Here is a 23,358-nt window from a genome sequence, read left to right as displayed (position 1 = left end):
AATTAGTGCTGCGCCTTTGATTCTATCTTTCACAAAATCTGAGTGCTAATTGGATTTTGCCTCTCAAGGGCCTTCCCAGATTTTGGCCAACTTTAGTGAACTTTCACGCATGCTCTTCTGTATTCCAGCTGCTTCCACCAAAGCTGCAAGTTCATGACGTAAATCATTTGCCTTTAGAAGTATCTCAGGCAGGGGTGCCTGGGTGGCTCAGTCCGTTAAGCATCCGGCTTCTGGTTTCGGCTCAGGTCATGATCTCAAGGTTCATGAGTTTGATCCCTGCCTTGGGCTCTACGCTGACAGTGCGGAGACTTCTTGGGATTCTTTCTCTCCCTCTCTCTGCCCCTCCCATGTGCTCGCTCTCTCTCTCTCTCAAAATAAATAAATAAACCTAAAAAAAAAAAAAGTAGCTCAGCCAGCAGCCTCCATCCTGCTGGTTTCAAATACATTTCTTGTTCCTTTTGTTGTGTTTGAAGCCAGTGCCATGTGTTTTTCTTTTTGGTTACAGCAACACCTCACTCCTGATACTAATTTCTGTATCACTCAAGATAGGCTATTTGCTTGTACAGCAAATGTAGCAATACCTCAGGCTTACACATCTCAATGACTTACAAAAACAAAGGTTTATTTCTCACTCAAGCTCCGCATTCATTGTGGGTTGGTACTATAATCACTCAGGGACCCAGGATGATGGAGCAAAGCCACCTCAAACATTTCCAGTTTCATACCAGAGGAGGAAAAAAGAGAGCTCTGTCGGATTTCACATCCATAATTAAATGCTCTGGACTGAAATGACACCTGCCACTTGCTCACAAACCAGTGGCCAGAAATGGTTACATGGTACCACCAGTTCACCAATCCAACAAAGGAAATGGAATTCTACTATGCCCAGAAAACATTTAGTAGAAGGAAGTCAGTTTAGTAGAAGGAAGTCAGTTAAAACATTTAGTAGAAGGAAGTCAGATTACCACAGTTGATAGTTACCACAAGCAGTGTTCTTTTACATCAGAAAGTTAAAATCATTTGCAAAATCATCCCATCAGATCTCCTAAGGTTCCATTAGCCAAGATTAGGTCCCATGTGCAGACCCAAACCAATGCCTGAGAGAAAAGAGAATTCCCATGATTGGCTTAAGACAATCAGAATTTGTTTTCTAGGACTGGGGAAGTATAACCCTCTCTGACTACAGAAGTCATTGAAGACAAACAAAATCCGGGCGTTGTATACAGAAGAGACGTAGAAGAGAATGCTTATTTGGGGGGAGTAATTTTGTATACAGAAGAGATGTAGAAGAGAATGCTTATTTGGGGGGAGTAATTCTATACTATCTAGAAGATCAGAAGAATGCAGTGTAGCTAAAGTGGCAGTCACTCATATGACCTGGGAGAGGGGGAGGACATTTGGTACTTTGTGGCTTGGACAATGTCCCTGTCATGTCTGTTCAGACATGATTATAGTATGATCTTGTTTTTGTCTTGGTTCATCACAGTCACAGAGAGGCTTTGTGTGATATTAGTATTCTGTTAGGTTGTTTCTGTTCAATAGCATACCATGACTTAGCTGTGAGTTACAGGCCACCTCCTAATGACACCAACACTGTGATTAGTGTCAGGTCAGCTACCAGCTATCAGGGGCTGCTTTTTCTCTTTCTTACAATTTAAGGAACTGCAATGAAGTCTCTTCCTGCAATGGAGGCCTGATCAAATGGCTTTCTCTTTGTAAACCTGTTTCCTCATTTTCAAACAGGGATTTTAATGGTACTGGCAATAAAGGGCACTTATGAAGATTTGATGAGATGTTGTAAATAAAGTGCTCAGCCACTGTTGTTATTGGCGAATGTGCAACAAGGACTTTGCCCTCTAAATATCAAGGTTCTGTGTTCTGACTGCAGATTACTGCTTCTGATCACAGAAGTGCAGACACAGAGGCAGGCCACCATTGTTTTGACCCCCGCTGGCTGAAGCAGCTTCTGGGAAATTTAAAAGGGCAGCCTCTGGGCTTTCTCCCCTTTTACCCCTTTTGGAAGCCAGACATTTATGGATTAGGACATTTGCAAGCAACCATACACACAGAATGTAGGGGAATTCAGAAAGTCATTGCATAAGTCCAGGGGAAAATGCAAACTCAGAAAAGATCTGAGATGACCCTAAACTTACACTTTGGGCTGACCCCCAGCACAGAGATACCTTAAAACAACAACAACTACCAGCAAGCCCTGGGGAGAGGGGGATATATGATATCCAGAGTTACCACATTATAAGATTCAAATGTCCATTTGAAACAAAAAAAAAAAAGTCATAAGGCATTAAAGAAACAGAAAAGTATAGCCCATTCAAAGAAAAAATTATCCCCAAGGAAGCCCAGGTGGCAGACGACTGGACAAAGACTTTAACAATAGTCTTAAAATGTTAAAAGAGCTTAAGAAGACATGGTGAAAAACAGGACAATGATGTATGAACAGAATGAGAATATCAATAGGGAGATCGAAAATATTAAAAATAGACATTCTGGAGCTGAATAATACAATTACTGAGATGAAAAAATCATTCGAGGAGTTCAAAACAGATGCGAGGAGGCAGAAGACAAAATCAGTGAACTTGAAGATAGGACAGCCGACAGTATTGAGTCTGAGGAACAGAAGGGAAGAAGATTGAAGAAGAGTGAACAGAACCTCAGGGACCTATGAAACACCATCAGGCAGACCAACATACGTATTGTTGGAGTCCCAGAAGAAGACAGAGAGAAAGCTACTACAAAACTACATTTGAAGAAATATTGGCCAGAAACCTCCCAAGTTTTAAGAAAGACATGAATCTATAAATCAAAGAAGCTCACCAAACTTCAACAGCATTAACCTCAAAAGATGCATGCCAAGACACATTGTAACCAAACTGGTAAAAGCCAAAGAGAAAGGGACAATCTTGAAAGTAGCAAAAGGGAAGCAACTTGTTACATAAAGTGGTTCCCAGTAAGAGTTTCAGCTGATTTCTTGTCAGAAACCCTGGAGGCCAGAAGGCAATTGGTTGAAATATTCAAAGTTCTGAGAGAAAAGAATTTTTTTCAACCAGGAATTCTATAAGTAGCAAAATCATCCTTCAACAATGAGAGGAAAATTAAAGCATGCCCAGATAAGCAAAAGCTGAGAGATGTTGTTGCCATTAGATCTGCCCTGAAAGAAATGATAAAGGGAGTCCTCCCGATCGAAATGAAAGGATGCTGGACAGTAACCAGAAGCTATAGGAAGAAATAAAGCTCTGCAGCAGAGGTAAATACATGGGCAATTATTAAAGCTGATATTATTATATTAAAATCCACTTTTAATTGTCTACATGACTTAGAAGAAAATCCATAAAAATAATTATTAATCTTTGCTATTGGGAAAACACTTTATGAAGATGTAATTTGAGACACCAATAAGGGAAGGAGGTGATAGAGATGTACAGGAGCCCAGTTTTTATATGATATTGAAGTTAATTAAGCTGGTATAAATTCAAACTGAAGTGTTATAACTTCAGGAGCTTTTATATGTAATGTAATTCCCAGGGTTACCACAAAGAAAATTGCCATAGGATATATATATAATTGGAAATGAGAAGGGAGTCAAAACATTTTACTGTAAAAACATGAACTAAACACAGAATAAGGCAGTAATGGAGTCAATGAAAGGCACAAAGAGAAGGCTTTGAGGCATACAGAAAATAAATAGCAAAGTGGCAAAAATAAGTCCCTCCTCATCAGTAATTACTTTAAGTCAAAAGATGGAGATTGGTGGAATAGATAAAGAAAACATGATCCAACCATAGGCTGTCTACAAGAGACTCACTTTAGACTCAAAGACACAAACAGGATGAAAGTGAAAGGATAGAAAAGAATATTCCATGCAAATCATAACCAAAAGAGAGCCGGAATGGCTATGTTAATATCAGACAAATTGAAAATAGGTTTCAAGAGACAAAGAAAGACAGTATCTATTAATAACAGTTTCAGCACAGCAAGAAACCATACCCTATACATTTATGTACCTTAAAATATGAAGCAAATGTGAACAGAACTGCATAGAGAAATAGACAGTTCTACAATAATTGTTGGAGGCTTCAATATTCCACTTTCAATAATGGATAGAACAAACAAGTAGTAAGTAAGGAATAAAAGACTTGAACAACACAATAAAACAACTAGCACTGACAGACATATACAGAACACTCTACCCAACAACAAATACAAGTATGCATGAGTCATTTTCCAGGATATACCATGTGTTAGGCCACCAACTAAATCTCAGTAGATTTGAAAAAAAAAAAAATAGGTATCATACAAACCATCTTCTCTGGTCACAGTGAGCGTAAGTAAGAAATCAATAACAGAAAGAAAAACAGAAAATTTACAACTGTGGAAAATAAACACTCTAAAATAGTGAGTCAAAAGAAATCACAAGGGAAATTAGAAAATACTTAGAGATAAATTAAAATGCAATATACCAAAACTTAAACTAGCAGAAGGAAGGAAATAATGAAAAGTAGACCAGAATGAAATAAAATAGAGACGTGGGGGGAAGAGAAACAATGAAACCAAAAGGTTTTTTTTTTTTAATATCAACAAAAATGACAAAGCTTTGGCTAGACTGATAAAACAAAAGATAGAAGACACAAATAACTGAAATCAGAAATGAAAGTGAGGACACTACTACTGGCCCTACAGAAATAAAAAGAATTACAAGAGAATACTAGGAATAACTATCTGCCAAGAAATTAGATAACCTAGAAGAAATGGACAAATTCCTTGAAACATACATCTACCTAAACTAACCCAAAAAGAAACAGAAAATCTCAACAGACCTATAATAAGTAAAGAGACTGAATCAGTAATCTAAAACCTCCCAGCAAAGAAAAGCCAGGGACAGATGATTTCACAGATTAACAAAACATTTAAAGAAGAATTAACATCAATCCTTCTCAAATTCTTCCAAAAAATTGAAGGGGGGGGATACACTTCATAACTCATTCTATGTAGCCAACATTACCCTGATACCAAAGCCAGACAAAGACATGACAAGAAAAGAAAATTACAGTTCATTGTCCCTTATGAATATAGATGCAAAATCACAAGAAAATATTAGCAATGCAAAACCAACAGCATATTAAAAGATACTAACTAGAATTTATCCAAGAATGTAAGGGGGGTGGTTCAACATAAGAAAACTAATCAAAGTAATATATCACATTAATAGAATGAAAGGAAAAGAAACACATGATTATCTCGATGGAGAAAAGGCATTTGACAAAATCAAATAAACTCTATTGACAAAAACCCTCTGAAAACTAAGAATAGAGGGAAAATTCTCAACCTGATAAAGAGTATTATGGAAATCCACAGCTACATCATACTCCATGGTGAAAGATTGAATATTTTCCTTCTAAGGTCAAGAACAAGACAAGCATGCCTACTTTCACTGCTTCTATTCAATACTAGAAATCCTAACATAGCAATCAGACAAGAAAAAGAAGTAAAAAGCATTCAAATTGGAGAGAGATAAAATTACCCCTAGTCACAAATGACATGATCCTGTATAGAAAAAGTCCAAGAGAATGCACAAGAAAGCCACCAGAGTTAATAAATAAATGAATTCAAGAAACTTTCAAGGTATAAGACTAACATAAAAGTCAGTTGTGTTTCAATACAACAGCATTAAACAACCAAAGAGGAAATAAAAAAACAATTCCATTTAATTTACAGTAGCATCTAAAAGAATTGAATACTTAAGATAAATCTAATCAAGGAAGTGAGAGGTACCTGGGTGGCTTACTTAGTTGAGCGTCTGACTCTTGTTTCAGTTCAGGTCATGACCCCAGGGTCGTGGGATCGAGCCCCATGTTGGGGTCTGCACCGAACATGGAGCCTGCTTAAGATCCTCTCTCTCTTCTCTCTCTGCTCCTCTCCTCCACTTGTGTGCGGCACACCTGCTCTCTCTATCAGATTAAAAAAAAAAAGAAAAAGGAGGTGAAAGACTTGGAAGCTGAAACTATAAAAGATTGTTGAAAGAAGTTAAAGAATATCTAAAGAAATGGAAAGACATTCAGTGTTCATAGATGGGAAGACTTAACATGTCAATACTCCCCAGAGTGATCTACAGATTCAATGCAATGCCTATCGAAGTTCCAACAGCCTATTTCAAAGAAATAGAAGCAAATCTTCAAATTCATATGGAATTGCCCTGAACGTGAATAGCCAAAACAACCTTGGGGAGAAAAAGAACAAAGTCAGAGGACTCACACTTCAAATCTTACTACAAAGCTACAGAAATTGAAACAGTATGGTACTGTCATAAGGGCAGATATAGAGACCAATGGAATAGAACAGAGAACCCAGAAATAAACCCTCATATATGTGGTCAACTGAGTTTTGACAAAGGTGCCCAAATCATTCAATGGTTAAAGGACAGTCTTTTCCACAAATGGTGCTGGGAAAACCGGATGACCACATGCAGAAGAATGAAGTTGGGACTCTTGTACCATGTACAAAAATTAATTCAAAATATATCAAAGATCTAACTTAAGATCTCTATAAAACTCTTAGAAGAAAATATTGGGGAAAATATTCATGACCTTGGATTTGGCAACAATTTCATGGATATGACACCAAAAGCGTAGGCAACAAAAGAAAAAAAAAACAGATAAACAGAACTGCATCAAATTAAGAACCTTTGTTAAGAACTTAATAGTGTCAAAGACCACTGTTAAGAAAGTGAAAAGACAACCTACAGAATGGGGAAAATACTTGCAGATTATATATCTGACGAGGGATTGATACTTAGAATGTAGAAAGAATTTCAACTCCACAACACAACCCAATTCAAAAATGGGTAAATATTTGAACAGACATTTCTCCAAAGAAGATGTACAAATGGCCAGTAAGTACATGAAAAGGTGCTCACCATCCTTAGCCATTAGGGAAATGTAAAGCAAAACTATGATGAGATGCTACTTCGCGCCAACTAGTATGGCTATAATCGGGAAGATGGGAAATAATAAATGTCAGTGAGGCCGTGGAGAGGTTGGAACCATCCTGGGTTAGTGGTGGGAATGTAAAAGGTGCAGCTGATGTGATCTTGGCAGTTACTCAAGATTAGGAACTACCATATGACCTAGCAATCCTACTCCTGGATATATATCCTAGTGAACTGAAAGCAGGTATCTATACACCAATGTTCACAGCAGCATTAGGTACAATAATCAAAAGGTGGAAAAGAACACAAGGGTCTAACAATAGACAAGTGGACACACAAAATGTGGCATACATTGAATACTTTAAATGGAAGCCATAAAATGGAAGGAAATTTTCAGTGTGATATATCCTACGACATCGACAGACCTTGAAAACATTATGCTTAGTGAATAAGCCAGACATTGAAGGACAAATGTTGTATGATTCCACTTACATGAGTTACTCAGAATTGGCGAGTTTGACAAAGAAAGTAGAGAAAAGGTTACCAGGGGTTGGGGGCAGGTAGGAATGGGGAGTTATGGTTGAATTGATAGAGTTTATTGGGGATGATGAAAAAAGGGTATAGATAGTGGCGATGAGAAGGTAACGCTATGAATGTAATTAATGCCTCTGAACTGGACACTTACAAATAGGCTGGGGCACCTCGGTGGCTCTTGATTTTGGCTCAGGTCATGGTCTCTCCATTGGTGGGATCGAGACCTATGTCAGGCTCCTTGCTGACAGCAAAGGAGCCTGCTTGGGATTCTCTCCCTCTCTCTCAAAATAAACAACTAAACTTTAAAAAATAAATGCAAACGGCTAAAATGGTATGTATATTTTATCACAGATACACAAAAAACAAAGAGGCGAGGGAGGGTTGAAATTTTATAAGAAATGACCTTTCTGTAGAGCCGTAAAGGAGGCGGAAAGTCAAGTGGCCATCTGCAGGAAGGGGGTTCGGCCAGAGGGAGTAGTACAACAGGTCTGAGTGGGAGTGGGAGAGACACATTCCAGCATCCGGCGGGAGCCCGTGTGGCTGGAGTTGAGGGAGCCTGGAGGAGAGTGGAAGGAGGGGAAGCCAGAGAGAGCTCAGGCCGCGGTAAGTATTTTGGTTTCTTCTGGCAAGGGGAGCCACAGCAAGTTTTTGAACAGCTGTACGTGATCCGACTTGAATTTTAACAGGATGCAGTGGGACAAAACATCCGAGGCCACTGCACCGGCCACCGGCCAGCCAGTGGCCAGTTCGCTACCTCCAGGAAGTCTGTCGAGTAAGCGCCTAGTGCTCCCCAGGAGGCGCTTCCCCGAGCCGCCTTCGGGGGGCAGAAGAGCCGCGCTGAACGCCTCGCGTTCGGGTGCCTCGACACACCCCACCCTCGGGCGCAGGTGGCCCAGACCCTGGGAATCCTTACGCCGAAACCTATCCGTAGTTGCGCGCTTCCGCTCGGCCCTTTAAGAGCGAGCGTGTCCGGAGGCCTAACCTGGGGCGATGGCTGCCCGGGGACTGAATCGCGACTTGGGAAGGGAGGCGGAGAAAACTTCCCAAAAAGAATTCCAACTTTTCCTGGGCCTGATTCCCCTCGGGCGTCCCTAAGAGCGCAGAGCTTCCTTTCCGGAAACTTCACTCGGTTCTTTCAATTATCTAAGTGGAGGGCACAACAGGCCCGCAACGCCTCCGTTCTCCCTGGACGGGAGCCTCCCCTAGCCCAAAGCTCGCTAAGACTCGCCCCTCCCCGCAGGGTGTACCCAGGCGGGTCCATCGCCAGCCGGGCAGAGGGGTGTGGGCAGAGAGGGAACAGGTGCAGGGAGGGACCCGCCCCCCTCAACAGGTGAATCACCCCAGTTAAGCGTCGGTTCTCGTGAGTTACACTCTGCGCGGCTTCGCCAGGGCAGGAGAGGGCCGGACAGGACCCCCAGTCCGCAGGCGCCCTCCCGGCGGGCTGGTCACTTGGTTCCGACCCTCGGGGCCGGAGCGTACCTGGGTCAGCCCACTTCCGGGGAGGGAGGTGGAGGAGCCCCTCCCCACCGCCCACCCCCTGGCCCAGCCCTCTGCTCTCACCCAGTGTACCTGGGCTGATCCATTCCCCAGAGCGCGCAGGGGGTGGAGTGGCTCGGGGAGCCACAGTGGGTCCGGCGAGTTTCTCCCCGAAAGCTGAAGCGTGCTCCTCATCCACGTCATTTACGCTAATTAAAGTCCTGGAACAGGGCAGGGTGGGCTTGGAATAGGGACAAGGAACGGAAGCGGGAAGGGGAGGAGCAAGCACCCCTCCCAGGCTTGGTGCGCGCCGCGCCCCCTACCCTCTCGGTACCAAGTAGGGGACGCGCGGGCCAGACGCGCCCAGACGGCCGCGATGGCGCCAGTGGCTCGCGGGCTCTCCTGGGGGATGGGCCCTCACCTAGCCTTTCGGGGCTGGGGCGCGGTCGTCTTCGTGTGGCTTTTTCTCAGCACCTTGTGCACAGGTATGGAGAGCGGGGCCTCTGGTCGGCGGAGCGGCGGGACGGCACTGTAGAAGGGGGATGGATGGAGTTCTACACAGCCGAGCGGGCTGGAGAGCTGGGGGAGGGGGAGCGCCGAGACTAGGATCTCTGGATCCCCAGGGTCTCGGGAAATCTGGGTGAAGGGAATTCCCAGGGTGAAGGGAATTCCCCATTCGAGCCAAGGAACTCTCCCCCGCCCTAGTTCAGAGATAGCAGGAAGTGAAACTCCCCGGACCGCGAATCCTGGAGCGGCAAGGAGAAGGGGACCTTTTGTGATGTCGGGATGAAAGGACCACCCGATCACTGGCAAAGGCCGGGATGGGGATTTGGGCGCACTCCAAGATTTCTAAGACCTGGGGTAACGGAGAGCGGACACTCGAGGGCTGGATCAGACGCCGCCTGGAGAAGGAGTTCAAGAAACAGAGCCCAGGCTTTGGGTGGATGTAGGATTGGGACTCCCCAGGCCCCAGCCCCGTCCATGTTGCGAAGTATCTGCCTAAGGGTCTGGTGGGATGGACTTAACGGACTTGGTGTGAAACCATCTTCTGCTGGCAAGCTTTCACCTGGATCAGATGTTTGGGTGGGGATGTGGAGGGGACTTTATCCTTACCCAAGCACTTTTGGTGTGTTCACTTTTGAGATGGATTAGGGTCGGGTGAGGTGGGAGGCTGATGGAGACACTATGGGGGCTTTAGCTACTCCATGGCAAAAGAGTTCAGTGAAACAACTCCAAAATTCCACTCCCTTCCCTCGCCCCCCAGTCACAAGACCCCATGGAACTTGGAACCTTTAGTGGTTGTTTTTGCAGTAGGGCCTTGAGTGCAGTGGCCTTGGGGTGGTCTTTGCGCCTTCCTGCTTAGGCCACAGAGAGAGGTCCTTCTCATGAGAGAATGGCTAAGGGAAGAGGGAGCCAAGGCCACACTCTAGGAAGAGGGATGGACAAGACGTGCCAAGAAATCTGGCTGTGTGACCTTGCACTTGCCACTTTAGCCCCACGGGTCTAGGAAATGGGCATGATTATCTGAGCAGCCTCTCCGGTCCCAGGGATTAAGGAACAGTGTGTGCTAGGCATTCTGTAAAACCATTACACTTGCAAGTGTCCCACTGGTGACCAGTGATGTTGCTCACTCCTGAGGCACTTCCCTGAGCTCACAGAAGCCCTTGCTGACTCTCCCCTTGCCCTCAGCTCCTGCCAGCGCCATCCAGGTGACTGTGTCAGACCCCTACCACGTGGTGATCCTCTTCCAGCCCGTGACCCTGCCCTGCACCTACCAAGCCACCACGACTCCCACGGCACCCATTGTGATCTGGAAGTACAAGTCTTTCTGCCGGGACCGCATCGCCGATGCCTTCTCCCCAGCCAGTGTGGACAACCAGCTCAATGCCCAACTGGCAGCCGGTAACCCAGGCTACAATCCCTACGTGGAGTGCCAGGACAGCATGCGCACTGTCAGGGTTGTAGCCACCAAGCAGGGCAATGCCGTGACCCTGGGAGACTACTACCAGGGCCGAAGGATCACCATCACAGGAAGTATGTTGGGCTGGGCAGGGCAGGGGACGGGGCGGGGCTTGCTTGGGTGGCGGTGTTGGCTCCCTTGTGCCCAACCTCGCGTCGCCCCCCTTGGAAGCTCTTGAGTACCAGTGTCTAAAAGGCTTGATGAAGGGAGGGATCCTTCCTTCCATCCATCCATTCATTCATCCGTCTGTGCTTTATTTAACAACAAAGATTTATTGAGCACCTAACGTATACAGGTGCCATTTGATGCTGGAAGTTCATCAAATCCTTTCCCTTGTGGAGACCACATTCCAGTGAGGGAGACCAATGAGATAACATGTAGTGTCAAGTGCTTGGAACATAAAATTGGGTAATGAAGAGAAGCAGCGGTTCTAGAATGATACTAATACCAGCAACAATATGTAAAAATGTATATAAGTATGTGCCAAGGCCCTCATCCGGGTTCGTATGGATTAACTCATTTAGACCACACAGTAATTGTGTGAGATTCTATTGTCATTGTATAGAGGTCCAGAGAGGTAAAGCAGCTTACACGGGGTCACAGAGCTGCGATTCTAAGGCGGCCACTTTGGGTCTCATCTCCAAGCTTGTAATCCCTTTACTTGCCCAGGGTGGTCAGCAAAGGGCTCACCAAGGTGGTAACATGAGTAAGCTGACGGGGTGAGAGATTTTCATGGATAAAGCCTATGACTTGCCAGGCACCTTACATACTTTCTCCTATGCAGTCCTCATGACCACATTTTACACTCTTGGCTTTGGGGCTCAGAGAGGTTAGAGTGGCTGTCTAGACACACAGCTAAGAAGGAGCTGGAGCTGGGATTTGAACCCCGGCAGACTTCAGAAGCCTGGTCTTTAACCATAATGCTGCCAGCTAATAGGAAATGCCTTTTGGGACTAAGTAAGGAGCAGGTAGGAAGTCATCCATTCATTCTTCCGGTATTTATCGAGCATCTGCTAAATGTTAGGTGCTGTGGATGTAAGTGGCGATCAGGACAGCCAAGGTCTCTGTGCTCAAGGAGGTGACATTCTAGTGGGGTGAGACTGGCAGTAAACAAGCAGAGAAAGCGAATTTCAGGGAGTACTAAGTGCTACAGAGCAAGCCAGCTAGGGCCACCTACTATATGGAATGAGTCAGGGGCGCACCCCTTAAGACGTTTAGTGAATATGATTTTTGAAGGACCAGACCCTAGGGGTGCCCGGGTGGCTCAGTCGGTTAAGCGTCCGACTTGGCCAGGTCATGATCTCACAGTTTGTGAGTTGGAGCCCCCCGCGTCGGGCTCTGTGCTGACAGCTTAGAGCCTGGGGCCTGCTTCGCATTCTGTCTCCCTCTCTCTCTGCCCCTCCCCAGTCTCTGTCTCTGTCTCTCAAAAATAAATAAACATTAAGAGATAGAAGGACCAGACCCTAAAGAATCTCGGGGAAGGTGATGGGGCTGTAGTGGGCGAGGGATGAACGCTCAACCCATGTAATGGATTTACCCTTTCACTGTCTTAAATAAGGATTAGAGTTTTAATCTTGGGCATGGGGACAGAGCAGGGAAGGGAGCGTCCCTTTGCAGACCCCGAGAGACCAGGCAGGTCGTGGAGCACACTCCCTCGCTCTGTCTAGACCATGGACAGAAGACAGGGTTCCAGAGACCCAGTCTGTCAGTCGTGCTTGGGGGAGGGACCCGAACAGCTTGCCCTGACTTTTCATGAGCAGCTCAGCCCAAAGCATCCTGCTGTTCTTGAGGTCAGAGAGCTTCTTGGGGGTTCAACCTGTACAGGCCCCTCCCCTATAACCCAGAGCCGTCTCTGGCCTGGACCAGGCGTGACTACCCAGCAGCCCTGTCCGGATACCGCCAAACTGAGAGTGTCCTTGAAGGCTGGCTGGAATCACGCCTCCTCTGCTGAGGCTAAAACTCCAGAGTGACCCTCAGGCTCTCCTGGGGTAGACTCTTCTTGTTCCAGAGGCCTAAGGTGCCTTGACGCGGGGGTTTCAAGCTGCCTTGACGCGCTCTGTGTCGTGTTTGATACAGGCAGTAATGTGTAAATATCCATTGTGTGTATGTCCTCTCAGGAAATCTGGGAGCCGCGGGAGCTTCCTCCATTTCAGCTTTGAGGATGGAGAAAAGCGGACCCCCTTTTGGTGTTCCTAGGGCCACCAGCTGTCCAGGTTTTAACTGGAAGTTGTCCTTGGCAAACCATAATGGTGTGTCCCTCAGCTCAGGGTGCCTCTGGCTACCCCTCCATTCCTCCTTGCTTTGGGTGACGTGGAGCGCCGGGATGGGAGCCTTGTTTCTACCTCGCCAGGCTGCCTGGGCACGTGTGCCCTCCCCCCCCCCCCCCAGTAGCACTAGAAAGCCCATGGGACCCCTGGGGTGAGGGCTGCTTCTGCCTGATGCAGATAAGGAACCAGAGGCCCAGAGATGTGGAGGAGGCCCTGCTCTGTTCTCAACTGGAGACCCAGCACCTCCTCCTGGCACCTAAAACAATGAGGGCAATGCCCAGCCCGAGTGATGTCAGGACCACACATAGACCGGGAACAGGGTGCGCCTTGCAGGAAGGAGGTGGGCCCGGGCCTTAGAATTGATCAAAAGCAGCTGGAAAGCCATATTTTGTGTGGGTTTTGAAAACGTTATACAGCCTCAAAGAAAACATTGAGCCTGGGATCCGGCCCAGAGGAGCCAGGGGATTTCAACTCCTGGCCTGTGAACTTTGGCTGTAGCCGGGGGTTCCCATCCACCTCTGCAGCACAGGGTAGGGACCCGCCCCTCAGCTCTGGTTTTGGAGACTTGGTTGGAGTCTGATTTAAGGACACAGGTGGAAAAATGATGGGCCGAGAGGGTGTTCCGGAGAATCAGGAAGATTTGGGAGCACGTAGTTCAGCGTTTTATGAGGATTCAGTGAGAGTACATGGAAAGGGACCCAGCACAGAGGAAGAGCTCAATAATCAGTGGCTAGATGTGTGATTGTGGAGGGGAGTTGTGTCCTCTACTCCCTCACAGCTGCTCGGAAGGTCACCTTACGTGTAAGGCTTCCCTGGCCACCCCTTAAATTTACATAACTCCCACCTCTGGCACTTTCCGTCTGCCTTCTCTGGTCGGGTTTCTCCGTACTCCTTATCACCGTCTGATACGTGGTATATTTAAGTTTATTTGTCTTTCTTTCCCAGTTAGGATCTGAGCTCCGTCAGAGCCGGGATTTATATCTGCTGTATGTAGCAGTGGTTCTCAAACTTGTCGGTTGTAGGGCCTCTCCACTCTTAAATGCTTCAGAGAACTTTGCTTTTATGACTAGCAAACAGAGGAGTTTAAAAAATATTTAAAATGACAATAACCAATTTGTTATAGGTTAATATAAATAACATGCTTTCTTATGGAAAAAGAACCATATTTTCCAAACCCAAGCAAAAACCTTTAACGAAGAGTATGGCATTGCTTTAGTTTTGTATTTTTGCACATCTCCTGCAAGTCTGCCCGAGCAGGAGAAGCTGGCTTCTCAGAGCCGCTGCTGCATTCAGTATACTGTGACAGCACAGGCTTTATAGCCTCTGGAAAACTTCCTGGCAACGCACGAGAGATTGAGTGAGAAAGGCAGATAACACCTTAGTATTATTATGATGATAACTTTGACCTCAAGGACACCTCTGAAAAGATCTGGGGGAACCCCGGGGTCTGTAGATCACACTTGGAGGACTGCCTTTCTAGCACGCCAGTTGCCTCAGGTATGTCCGGAACATAGGGTGCATTTGGTGATTATGTGTTGAATATTGAATGAGTGTATCAAGTGCCTATTTGAATACAGCCATGTGCCCAGAATGCTGGAACAGACAGCAGGTGCTAAGGAAGGTGGGCACGAAGAGGGAAGGGGTTCATTTCCAGGTCCTGGCCAAGGCCCCGTGCCAAGCAGTGGGGACTCAGTAGTGGCCGAGACAGGCCGGGTTCTGCCTGCATGGAGCCCACATTCCCTTGGGCATGGGGTCACGGAGGGTCAGCCCCCGAGCTGGCTGATACAATTCAGCAGTCAGGTGGAGGTTACGCTTGCAGGATGGACCCGGCCCTGTGAGCGTCTGGGAACCCAGTACCAGGCAGGTATGGGCCCAGCATCTTGGGGGACGGTGAGGAGGCCAGTGTGTCTGGAGTCTAGTGAGCAAAGGAGAACAGTGGGTTTGAGGCTGGTGTGGTAACCAGTGGCCAGATCTTGCCAAGGGCCTTGTGGGCTGGGGTAAGGTGCTTGGAGCGGCGTAGGAGGACCTCGGCAGGAGGGTTTCCTATAGGCGCGAGGCCTTTTGAAAAAGGAAGAGGGATCAGCTCTTTCATTACTTCATCAGTGGACTGATGCCCTGCTGGGTCCCAGGTGGTGCAAACTGGGGCACACACTTCGTGCCCTCGTGGCCCACATGGGGAAGGGCATTGGGTGTGCGGGTCAGGGAGGTAGGCAGGTCAGCAGGAGCCAGAGAGCCAGAGCAGCTGTGGAGAAAGCGGCCTGGACTCCTGGGGTGGGAGAGGGGGGTGCTCATTTCTGGCCTGTTCCTGTCTTCCATCCTTCAAGGGCTTCCTGGGGAGTCGCCTGGGGTCCCACCCCATCCCACGTGGGTGAATGGCCGAAGGGGTTTAACTAATTAGGGCCAGAGGAGTAGGGAGGAAACCGGATGTGCTGAAAGACTTTCATTACCGCTGTAATTGACAGGCTCCTGGCCCGTGTGAGCGTCCCAAGCCCTGGGCCTGACCTGGAATGTGGGGCTGGCGACTCGGGAACTGGGGGCGGCCCTAGTGTCTCTCACAGCCACTCTTTCCCAGGCCTGGGCGGCTCCCAATTCCTGGAATCTGGCCTATTTCTCTGCCTCGCCACCCCAGCCCCCTGCCCCTGGGTCTATCCCAGGCACTATGGTGGTTCTTGTCGGGGGAGTCCCCTTTGCTGTGAGAGGTGGTAAGACAATGGCTATAAATCTGCAGCCCAGGCTCTGGAGTCAGACCATCCAGCTCCACCGCTGACGACTCTTATGACCTGGGTCAGATTAGGTGATCTCGCCAGACCTCTTTTCTCATCTACCGAACAGGAAAGGTAACAGGACCCACCTCACAGACTAGTTGAAACACCCCGTGTTAGGTAGTTACAACAGAGCCTAAAAAGCACACCCTTGGTACGAGTCATTTACTGTTCCCGTGGTCCGTGTGTAGGCCTGCTCTCTTACCCTCTTCCCTGACATGCTCTCTGGGAGGCCCCGATGCCCTCCCCTGAGGCTCCCTCACCTGTCTCCTGTTGCAGATGCTGACCTGACCTTTGACCAGACGGGTTGGGGGGACAGCGGTGTATATTACTGCTCCGTGGTCTCAGCGCAGGACCTCCAGGGGAACAACGAGGCCTATGCAGAGCTCATCGTTCTGGGTGAGTGGGCTTGGGCCCTGCGGGCCCGGGAAGGGGGTGGGAACCGGGACCGGGGCCCCTTCTTCAGCCACTTGTGTATGTCTGCCGTCTGCCCTCCGCCTTCCAGCTCGCTCTCTGGACTCTGTCGCCTGCTTCGCTCTCCCCTCATGGCACCACCAGTCACTGGGGCTTCTCTTTGCCCTGCACCCCAGGCAGGGACCCCTCCCCCCAACAATTCAGATAAGCCAGAGCCACACTGAGAGTGGAGAGCGCTGGGGATTCTACCTCTTCCTGGTCTCCGTTTTTAAAAATCTCGAAATTCTCAGAGTTAATTGGCAGGGAGTGAGGAGGGAAGGCTGGATCCTGCTGCCATGCGTGGAAGGGACGCTGCCATTAGCCAGATGCTCTGTTACCGGCCAACACATATAGTCATGTGTGGCACGTGCTATATGTGAGGCGTGTGCTATACGCGTGGCGCTGCTGGGCTGGGCGTTGCCATCATCACACGTGTGATGCAAGGAAACGCATGTGTGAATGAGCACACACATGATGGGGGACGTGCTCCAGGGTGTTCAGATCACAGCAGAGCTCACGTGTGGGTGACCCAGAGAACGCTGGCCTTTGGTCACATGCACATTCTACATCAGCATTTCCCAAAATGTAGTGTTAGGACCTGCTTAACGCATTAAACAACTATCGAGGCTCGCGAAGAGTTTTCGTGGACGGTTTTGCGGATTATTACAAACTGAAAGCAGGAGGTTTTTTTAAGCACGAGGCACGTGGGCACCCGATCCATTATCCTCAGAGCGATGAGGTCATCGCCCGGCACGGAGCCTCTGGAAAACCCCTGCGCACCTGCGGGAGATGGGGTGCGAAAAAGGCGAATGATGGCGTGGTGTCATTCTGAGAGTTGTAGCCTCGTGGACAGGACCACACTTTGGGAACCGCTGGCTTGCGTGCTAGAACCTCCTCGTCGGGGCAGGTGGCACGGAGTATGTGAGGTCTGTGGGGGAGAGCTTTGTTGACGCACAGCTGGTGTGTGGGTGCCCCGGCGGTACGATGCTAGTGGGACACAGAGCAACCGGCGGCACCAGCTGGGCCATGGAATGTGCGTATTGGACAGAGTGTGAAATGAGACGGAACTCAAGGCCACGCTACGATTTTGATGGCCTGTTGGCACTTTTGCCTTCATGGGCCTCTTCCTTCGTATTAAAAATACGTGTTTTATGATTGCATTGCTGTAAATTCATTATTATATATTCAGTGTTACTATATTTTTTTCTTCAGATTTTAAAATAAAATTAAAACATTTTCATGGGCCCTCGGGCACTGTGCCTCCTCTGCCTGATGGAACAGGACTGTCCCTGTCACATGACATGGAGCCCTTTGGGGCGATAGGACCCGTGTATGTGGAAAAGATGGAGTGCCCACACGGAGGTTGAACCTTCAGAACCACGGGACCCTTTGGGGCAAGAGAATTCCCCATGGCATGAGAGAGTGGGTAAATTATGTGGTGGAAGCCTTCTAGAAAATAGCACTCAACTGGTGGGGGGCGCGCGGCAGGAACTGTGTGCCAGGACCCTCCTGGGCTACCAGCCCGTCTGCTTCAGGACACCTTCACCCTGATGAGCCTGGAGCTTGGCTTCAGGGTAGGGGCAGGCTGGGCTGGCCCCTGCCAGCATAATCTGTCTTTCTTTTGTCCCTCCAGGCAGGACCTCGGGGGTGGCAGAGCTCTTACCTGGTTTTCAGGCGGGGCCCATGGAAGGTACGGGGTGGCGTCCCCCCCCCTCCGCCCCCGACACCACTTACCGCTGCTAAGTATTCTCCCCCACCCTAAACACTGCTCTCTGTGGACCCCCACTAACCTCACCTGACTCCAACTCCGTGGCATCAGGTGACCTGGCCCTGGGATTTGGGGTGGGCTGGGCTGGCTGAGCAGGGGCCTGGGGTGTAGGCAGGGGGCTCCTGTTGACTGGTGCCTGCCTTACTCTTCTAGAGACGAGGATCTGGGCAGCTGGCTCTCTGTCCCTTCTCTGAGGCTCCATCCTGTTCTTGCTCCAGCCAGGTCACCCCTCATTCTCTGCCTTCCCTGATGAGCCCAGTGCAAGCTCCCTAAATTCAGGACTGGCCTGGGTCGTAGAGGGCGGGCATCCCTCTGCTGCTGCGCCCCGGCGTCTGGCACGGAGAATCCAGCAGGGGGCTGCAACGTCCCCAGCAAGTTTCACAAACAGCTTCGCCCCACCCATGACTCTGCACTGCCCCGCTGTGCCTGTGTCCGCGTGTCCCCGTGTCCTCCCAGGCCTCCCGCTCATGGCCTTTTCTCCTCCCTCCGCAGACTGGCTATTTGTGGTCGTGGTCTGCTTGGCTGCCTTCCTCGTCTTCCTCCTCCTGGGCATCTGCTGGTGTCAGTGCTGCCCCCACACGTGCTGCTGTTATGTCAGGTGTCCCTGCTGCCCGGAGAAGTGCTGCTGTCCGGAGGCCTGTAAGTGCCCCTCACACGCCCACCCCTGCAGGCCTCTCTCCTGGCTTCCAGGGGAGGAGGTAGCCCTCTGCCCGCTTCCCAGGACACTGTCACTGTTCTGGAGGGTTTGAGCAATCTGGAACAAAGTGGGCCAAGGAGGATCTGCTGTCTTCAGTGCTCATTTAGATTTTCACTTATTTGGAGTTGTTTGTTTTGAAAGCATAATTTATGCACATGGTTAAAAAAAAAAAAAGGATTCAGATAGTGCAAAATGCCATTCACTGGGAAGAAAAGCTGCCTTGAAAAACAAAATCTGCAATGAAAAAGTAAGACACCAGACAAGGTTTACAGCACTGTATAATTTACAAAATTTTAAAAGCCCACGTCCACAAAAGCACTCTGGGATTGACGCGGATGCCGTGTTTAAGGCCATCTCTAGCACATCAGAGTAGGTACGGCTGGGGACGGAAGGGGAGAGAGCAAACAAAACAGGAAGGGGGAAGCAAAGAGAGGGAGTCTCCCTCTTGCCACTGGCCCAGCTCCTCTCCTCAGAGACGTGAGCGCTGCCAGTTGCTTCTAGAGCGTCCAGGTACGGCAGTGCCCCTCCGCACTTCATGGTGAAGTGGCAGGCGGCCGTTGTGGGCTTAGGCAGGTGGAGATATAAGGCCTGGCTGGACAGGTCACCTGCTTGGAAGCCTAATGAGCCACCTCCCCTTGTGTGTCCGGTACTTAGCGCGGGGCTCAGCCTACAGAAAATGTTCCTCACCCACTAGCTGTCGGACATGTTGCTGTCAGCACTGGTAATGACTAAGGGCCAGGAAGCACCTTGGAGCCCTGGCAGTGAAACTGTGTGACCTCACACAAGCAGCACCCACTCTCCCGGATGGTTTCCTTCTTTGCCAGGTCCCCGCAGAAGGTGTTTGAACATGAAGGGAAGAGTGCGTGTGAGCACCCAGCACAGGGCTGCGGCTCAATCCACACTGGCTAATTTTATGACATTGAACTCAGCAGTGAGCAACCCAGTTCCTCAAAGTATTGCTGCCCTGAGAAAAATCCGCTGCTCTCTGGAGGCTGCTGGCCATCCTGTTTCTCTTGTCATTTTTAGTTGAGAGCTTCGTATTCAGGCAGGGGGTGTTAGCCCACATCACAGGTGATGAGAGACGCCCCCAACCCCCCCTGCCGGGGCTGCATCCAGGTCTGCAATTACCCCACTAACTAAGGCTGGGGCCACAATGGCAAATGCCTGTCCCCAGGCCATGTTCTTTCCATCCTGAGACCCTGATACCTCAGAGAACCCATGAACTCACTGCCAGGGGCCCCGTTCCTTTGGTCCACAACTGCCAGCTAGTAAGAAGTTGGTCCAGTTCCCATGGTTAGTTAGGGAACTGCCAGATCACCTGAGCTACCGAGGGGCTTCTCCTGGGGGTGCTGGGTGCTGAGCTTTCTGTTTCCAAACTGAATCAGAGGAGGGAGCTTTCTGTGCCTCCCATTTCCCTGTCCCAATCCCAGGGAGGAAGCAGCCTCCTGGGGCCCAGTGACTCTGACACAAGAGCAGCCACCAGAACTCAGCCTCTTGCCTGGGGAGGAAGGCAGCAAAGAGGATGTGCCCTTGAGCTGTCCAGCCTAGAATCAGGCGGGGGGTAGGGTGGGAGTGGCTGTGGCCCTCCGCCACTGGAGGTACTTGGTTCGCTGCTTGGCTGAGGCAAGTGAACGCTGAGGCTCCCACGCTCTTGCCTCAGACTGATTCCCATTGCATGTGGGCCTGGAGGACCCAGCAGCCATGCGAGGGGAGTGGGCATGGGATTCCTCCCCAGATGATGCATTTTCTGGAATGGTCAAGGGAATACTTGAATCCAGCTAGAGAATCTAGCACATGGGCTTTACCTACAGGGGCTCCTTTGTGCCCTACTGCTCTGTAAGGACACAGGCCCAGGGTGGCCACATCTCCTGACAAGGTGGTTAGAGAGCTGGGATTTTATGTAAAACCTTGTCAAATGTTGGCAAACCATCATACAAACATGCTGGCTTGCCAGATGGGGGCCCCCCATCTGGTAGCACGTGCTACCAGTGCACACAAGTGCCTAGGGAAGCCCCATGGCTGGGGGATCGGGAAGAAGGTCCAGGCATATGTTCCTCCAGACCCTCTAACGCAGCAAAAAGCGGTATGGCTCCTGGCCACCTTCTCATATTGTGTGTCCTTCCCAGTGTATGCTGCCGGCAAAGCCGCCACCTCAGGCGTCCCAAGCATCTACGCCCCAAGCACCTATGCTCACCTCTCCCCTGCCAAGACCCCGCCCCCACCAGCCATGATTCCCATGGGCCCCATCTACAATGGGTACCCTGGAGACTTCGACAGGAATAGCTCAGGTGAGGCCTGGGGGAGCCAGGAGCAGCTGGGCAGGGGGTAGGCTGGACATTTGGGTCCTAAGGGGTCTGGGTCTGGGTCTGGGTCTGGAAGAAAGGGGATTGGAGGCAGGGGAGAGGAGGCTGGATATGGGTTGCTCCAGGTAGACAGCCACTGACAGTCATCTCCCTCAGTTGGTGGCCACAGCTCCCAGGTACCCCTGCTTCGTGACACAGACAGCAGTGTGACCTCTGGTAAGAACCAACTGTTAAAAGATTGGACATGCCTTTAGGGGAGGGAGCTGGGTCTACATCTGCTCTTCTAAACTGATCACCTCCATCTCCTGTCCTTAGAAGTCCGCAGTGGCTACAGAATTCAGGCCAGCCAGCAGGACGACTCCATGCGGGTCCTGTACTACATGGAAAAAGAGCTGGCCAACTTTGACCCTTCTCGACCTGGTGCCCCCAATGGCCGCGTAGAGCGGGGTGAGTGGGAGCCTTGGGGTTTGAGGGGTTCCTGAGTGGGGAGGGAGAACCAAGTCTCCCTGACACCTGCCCTGTGTATGCTTGTGGCAAATCCTGGGCACAGTCCCTCCTTCCCTGCCACAGCCACAGCCACAGCCACAGCCAGAAGTGTACGGGACCCTGCATGTCAATACTTAAAAAGATGAGAAGTTTAGGGTCTTCTAGAAAGTGTATGAGCCAAGTGGGTGACACTGCTGGGCCCTGGAGTTCCTGACCTCCCAGCAGTCAGTGACACACCCCCACCTCCCCTCCCCTACAGCCATGAGTGAAGTCACCTCCCTCCATGAGGACAACTGGAGATCCCGGCCATCCCGGGGTCCTGCCCTTACCCCAATCCGAGATGAAGAATGGAGTCACCACTCCCCTCAGAGTCCCAGGCGGTGGGAGCAAGAGGCCCCCATGGAGCGGCCAGGGAGTGGCTGGGGGGCCGGGCGGCCCCGTGCACGATCTGTGGATGCTCTGGATGACCTTACCCGGCCAAGCTCTGCTGAATCTGGGAGGAGGTCTCCCCCAAGTAGGGGGAGGAGAGGCCAAGCGTATGGACCTCCCAGAAGCCGAAGCCGGGATGATCTCTATGACCAAGATGACCCAAGGGAATTTCCACACTCCCGGGATCCCCACTATGATGACTTCAGGTCTAGAGACCGCCCTTATGCTGACCCTAGGTCCCGCTACCACCGCTCCCGGGACCCTCGGGAAGATAGCTCCAGGTCTGGGGACCCCCAATATGATGGGCGTTTATTAGAAGAGGCCTTGAGGAAAAAGGGGCCAGCTGAGAGGAGGAGACCTTACAGGGAGGAAGATGAGGAGGCCTACTACCCTCCAGCGCCTCCCCCTTACTCTGAGACCGACTCCCAGGCTTCCCGGGAGAGGAGGCTTAAGAAGGTGAGTGAACAGCCCTCCCTGGCTTTAAGACCCTTCCTGGACTCTCCTCCAGAGTCCCCAGCTCACACCCTCTTTTTTTCTCCCTTGCAGAACTTGGCCCTGAGTCGAGAAAGTTTAGTCGTCTGATCTCACGTTTTGTATGTACCTTTTGTACTGTTTTTTTTTTGTTTGTTTTTTGTTTTTTAATTTGAGGGACTATTGATTATCTTGCCCTCCTAAGTCTAATAAAACTTATCATTACAAGGCCTGTGTCTAGAGGGATGTGTTTGTTTTGCTGCACGAAGTGGGTAGCCGGGAAGCTGCTGCGTCTGTGTGTGTGCGTGCCTGCGAGTGTGCAAAAGGCCATGTGTCCAGTTTTCTCTCAGGACTTGCCTCCTGGGCCGGGAGGAAAGAACCGGGTCTGCCTTCCTCCCCAGGCCGGGAGTACGTGCCCCACGCAGGCTCCGCCTGGGCTTGCGTGCGCGCCCCGGCCCCGCCCAGACGTGCGCATGCGCCCCAGTCCTCCGCCTTCGCGCACCTCCGCCCGGCCGCCGGGAGCGCGCGCGCGCGCTCCTCTCCCCTTCAACCCCGTTCACCTCCTCGCCCCCCCCCCCCCCCCCCCGACCTACTTTACTTCTCCAAACCCCGCAGCCTGCCTCGTCCCGGGCGACCGGAGCCCCTCCTCCGGGTCCCCTGGCGTTCCATCTGGGCCCGCGTTCCACCGGGCGGCCTGTCGGCGGGTGCCAGGCGGAGGCGGCGACGGCGACCTCGCGCCCCGCCGAGACCCGGGCCCGCGCGCGCCCGCCCGCCATCCGAGACACACAGCGCGCGCGCTCCCCGGGGGCTGC

The 23,358-nt window shown here is 50.2% G+C and overlaps 1 protein-coding gene and 1 long non-coding RNA gene across 7 annotated transcripts; one reads left to right on the top strand and one right to left on the bottom strand.

Moving 5' to 3' along the window:
• Nucleotides 1-9,053: 9,053 nt before the first annotated feature.
• On the bottom strand, nt 9,054-10,153 carry LOC122234084. Its single transcript, XR_006211810.1, has 3 exons — nt 10,064-10,153; nt 9,372-9,479; nt 9,054-9,171 (listed from the first exon to the last, which is right to left on the bottom strand). It is a non-coding gene; the product is annotated as an uncharacterized LOC122234084 (long non-coding RNA).
• On the top strand, nt 9,310-22,721 carry LSR (lipolysis stimulated lipoprotein receptor). Of its 6 annotated transcripts, XM_042968969.1 has the most exons (10): nt 9,310-9,435; nt 10,640-10,984; nt 16,219-16,338; nt 18,026-18,082; nt 18,653-18,799; nt 20,984-21,145; nt 21,317-21,376; nt 21,476-21,607; nt 21,906-22,531; nt 22,622-22,721. In XM_042968969.1, exons 1-10 carry the CDS (start codon nt 9,327-9,329, stop codon nt 22,655-22,657), a joined length of 1,794 nt encoding a protein of 597 aa, XP_042824903.1. In that variant the 5' UTR covers nt 9,310-9,326; the 3' UTR covers nt 22,658-22,721. The 6 variants fall into 6 exon arrangements, with proteins under 6 accessions (XP_042824903.1, XP_042824904.1, XP_042824899.1 ...); XM_042968970.1 differs by lacking the exon at nt 18,026-18,082 and having other exon boundaries at nt 9,318-9,435; XM_042968965.1 differs by having other exon boundaries at nt 9,327-9,435; nt 21,906-22,721.
• The last annotated feature ends 637 nt before the right edge of the window (nt 22,722-23,358 follow it).

This window comes from Panthera tigris, chromosome E2 (genome assembly GCF_018350195.1).
Source record: "Panthera tigris isolate Pti1 chromosome E2, P.tigris_Pti1_mat1.1, whole genome shotgun sequence".
NCBI lineage: Eukaryota > Metazoa > Chordata > Mammalia > Carnivora > Felidae > Panthera > Panthera tigris.
The sequence above is the reverse complement of the archived record's forward strand: the minus strand, read 5'-3'. Positions and strand labels throughout refer to the sequence as shown.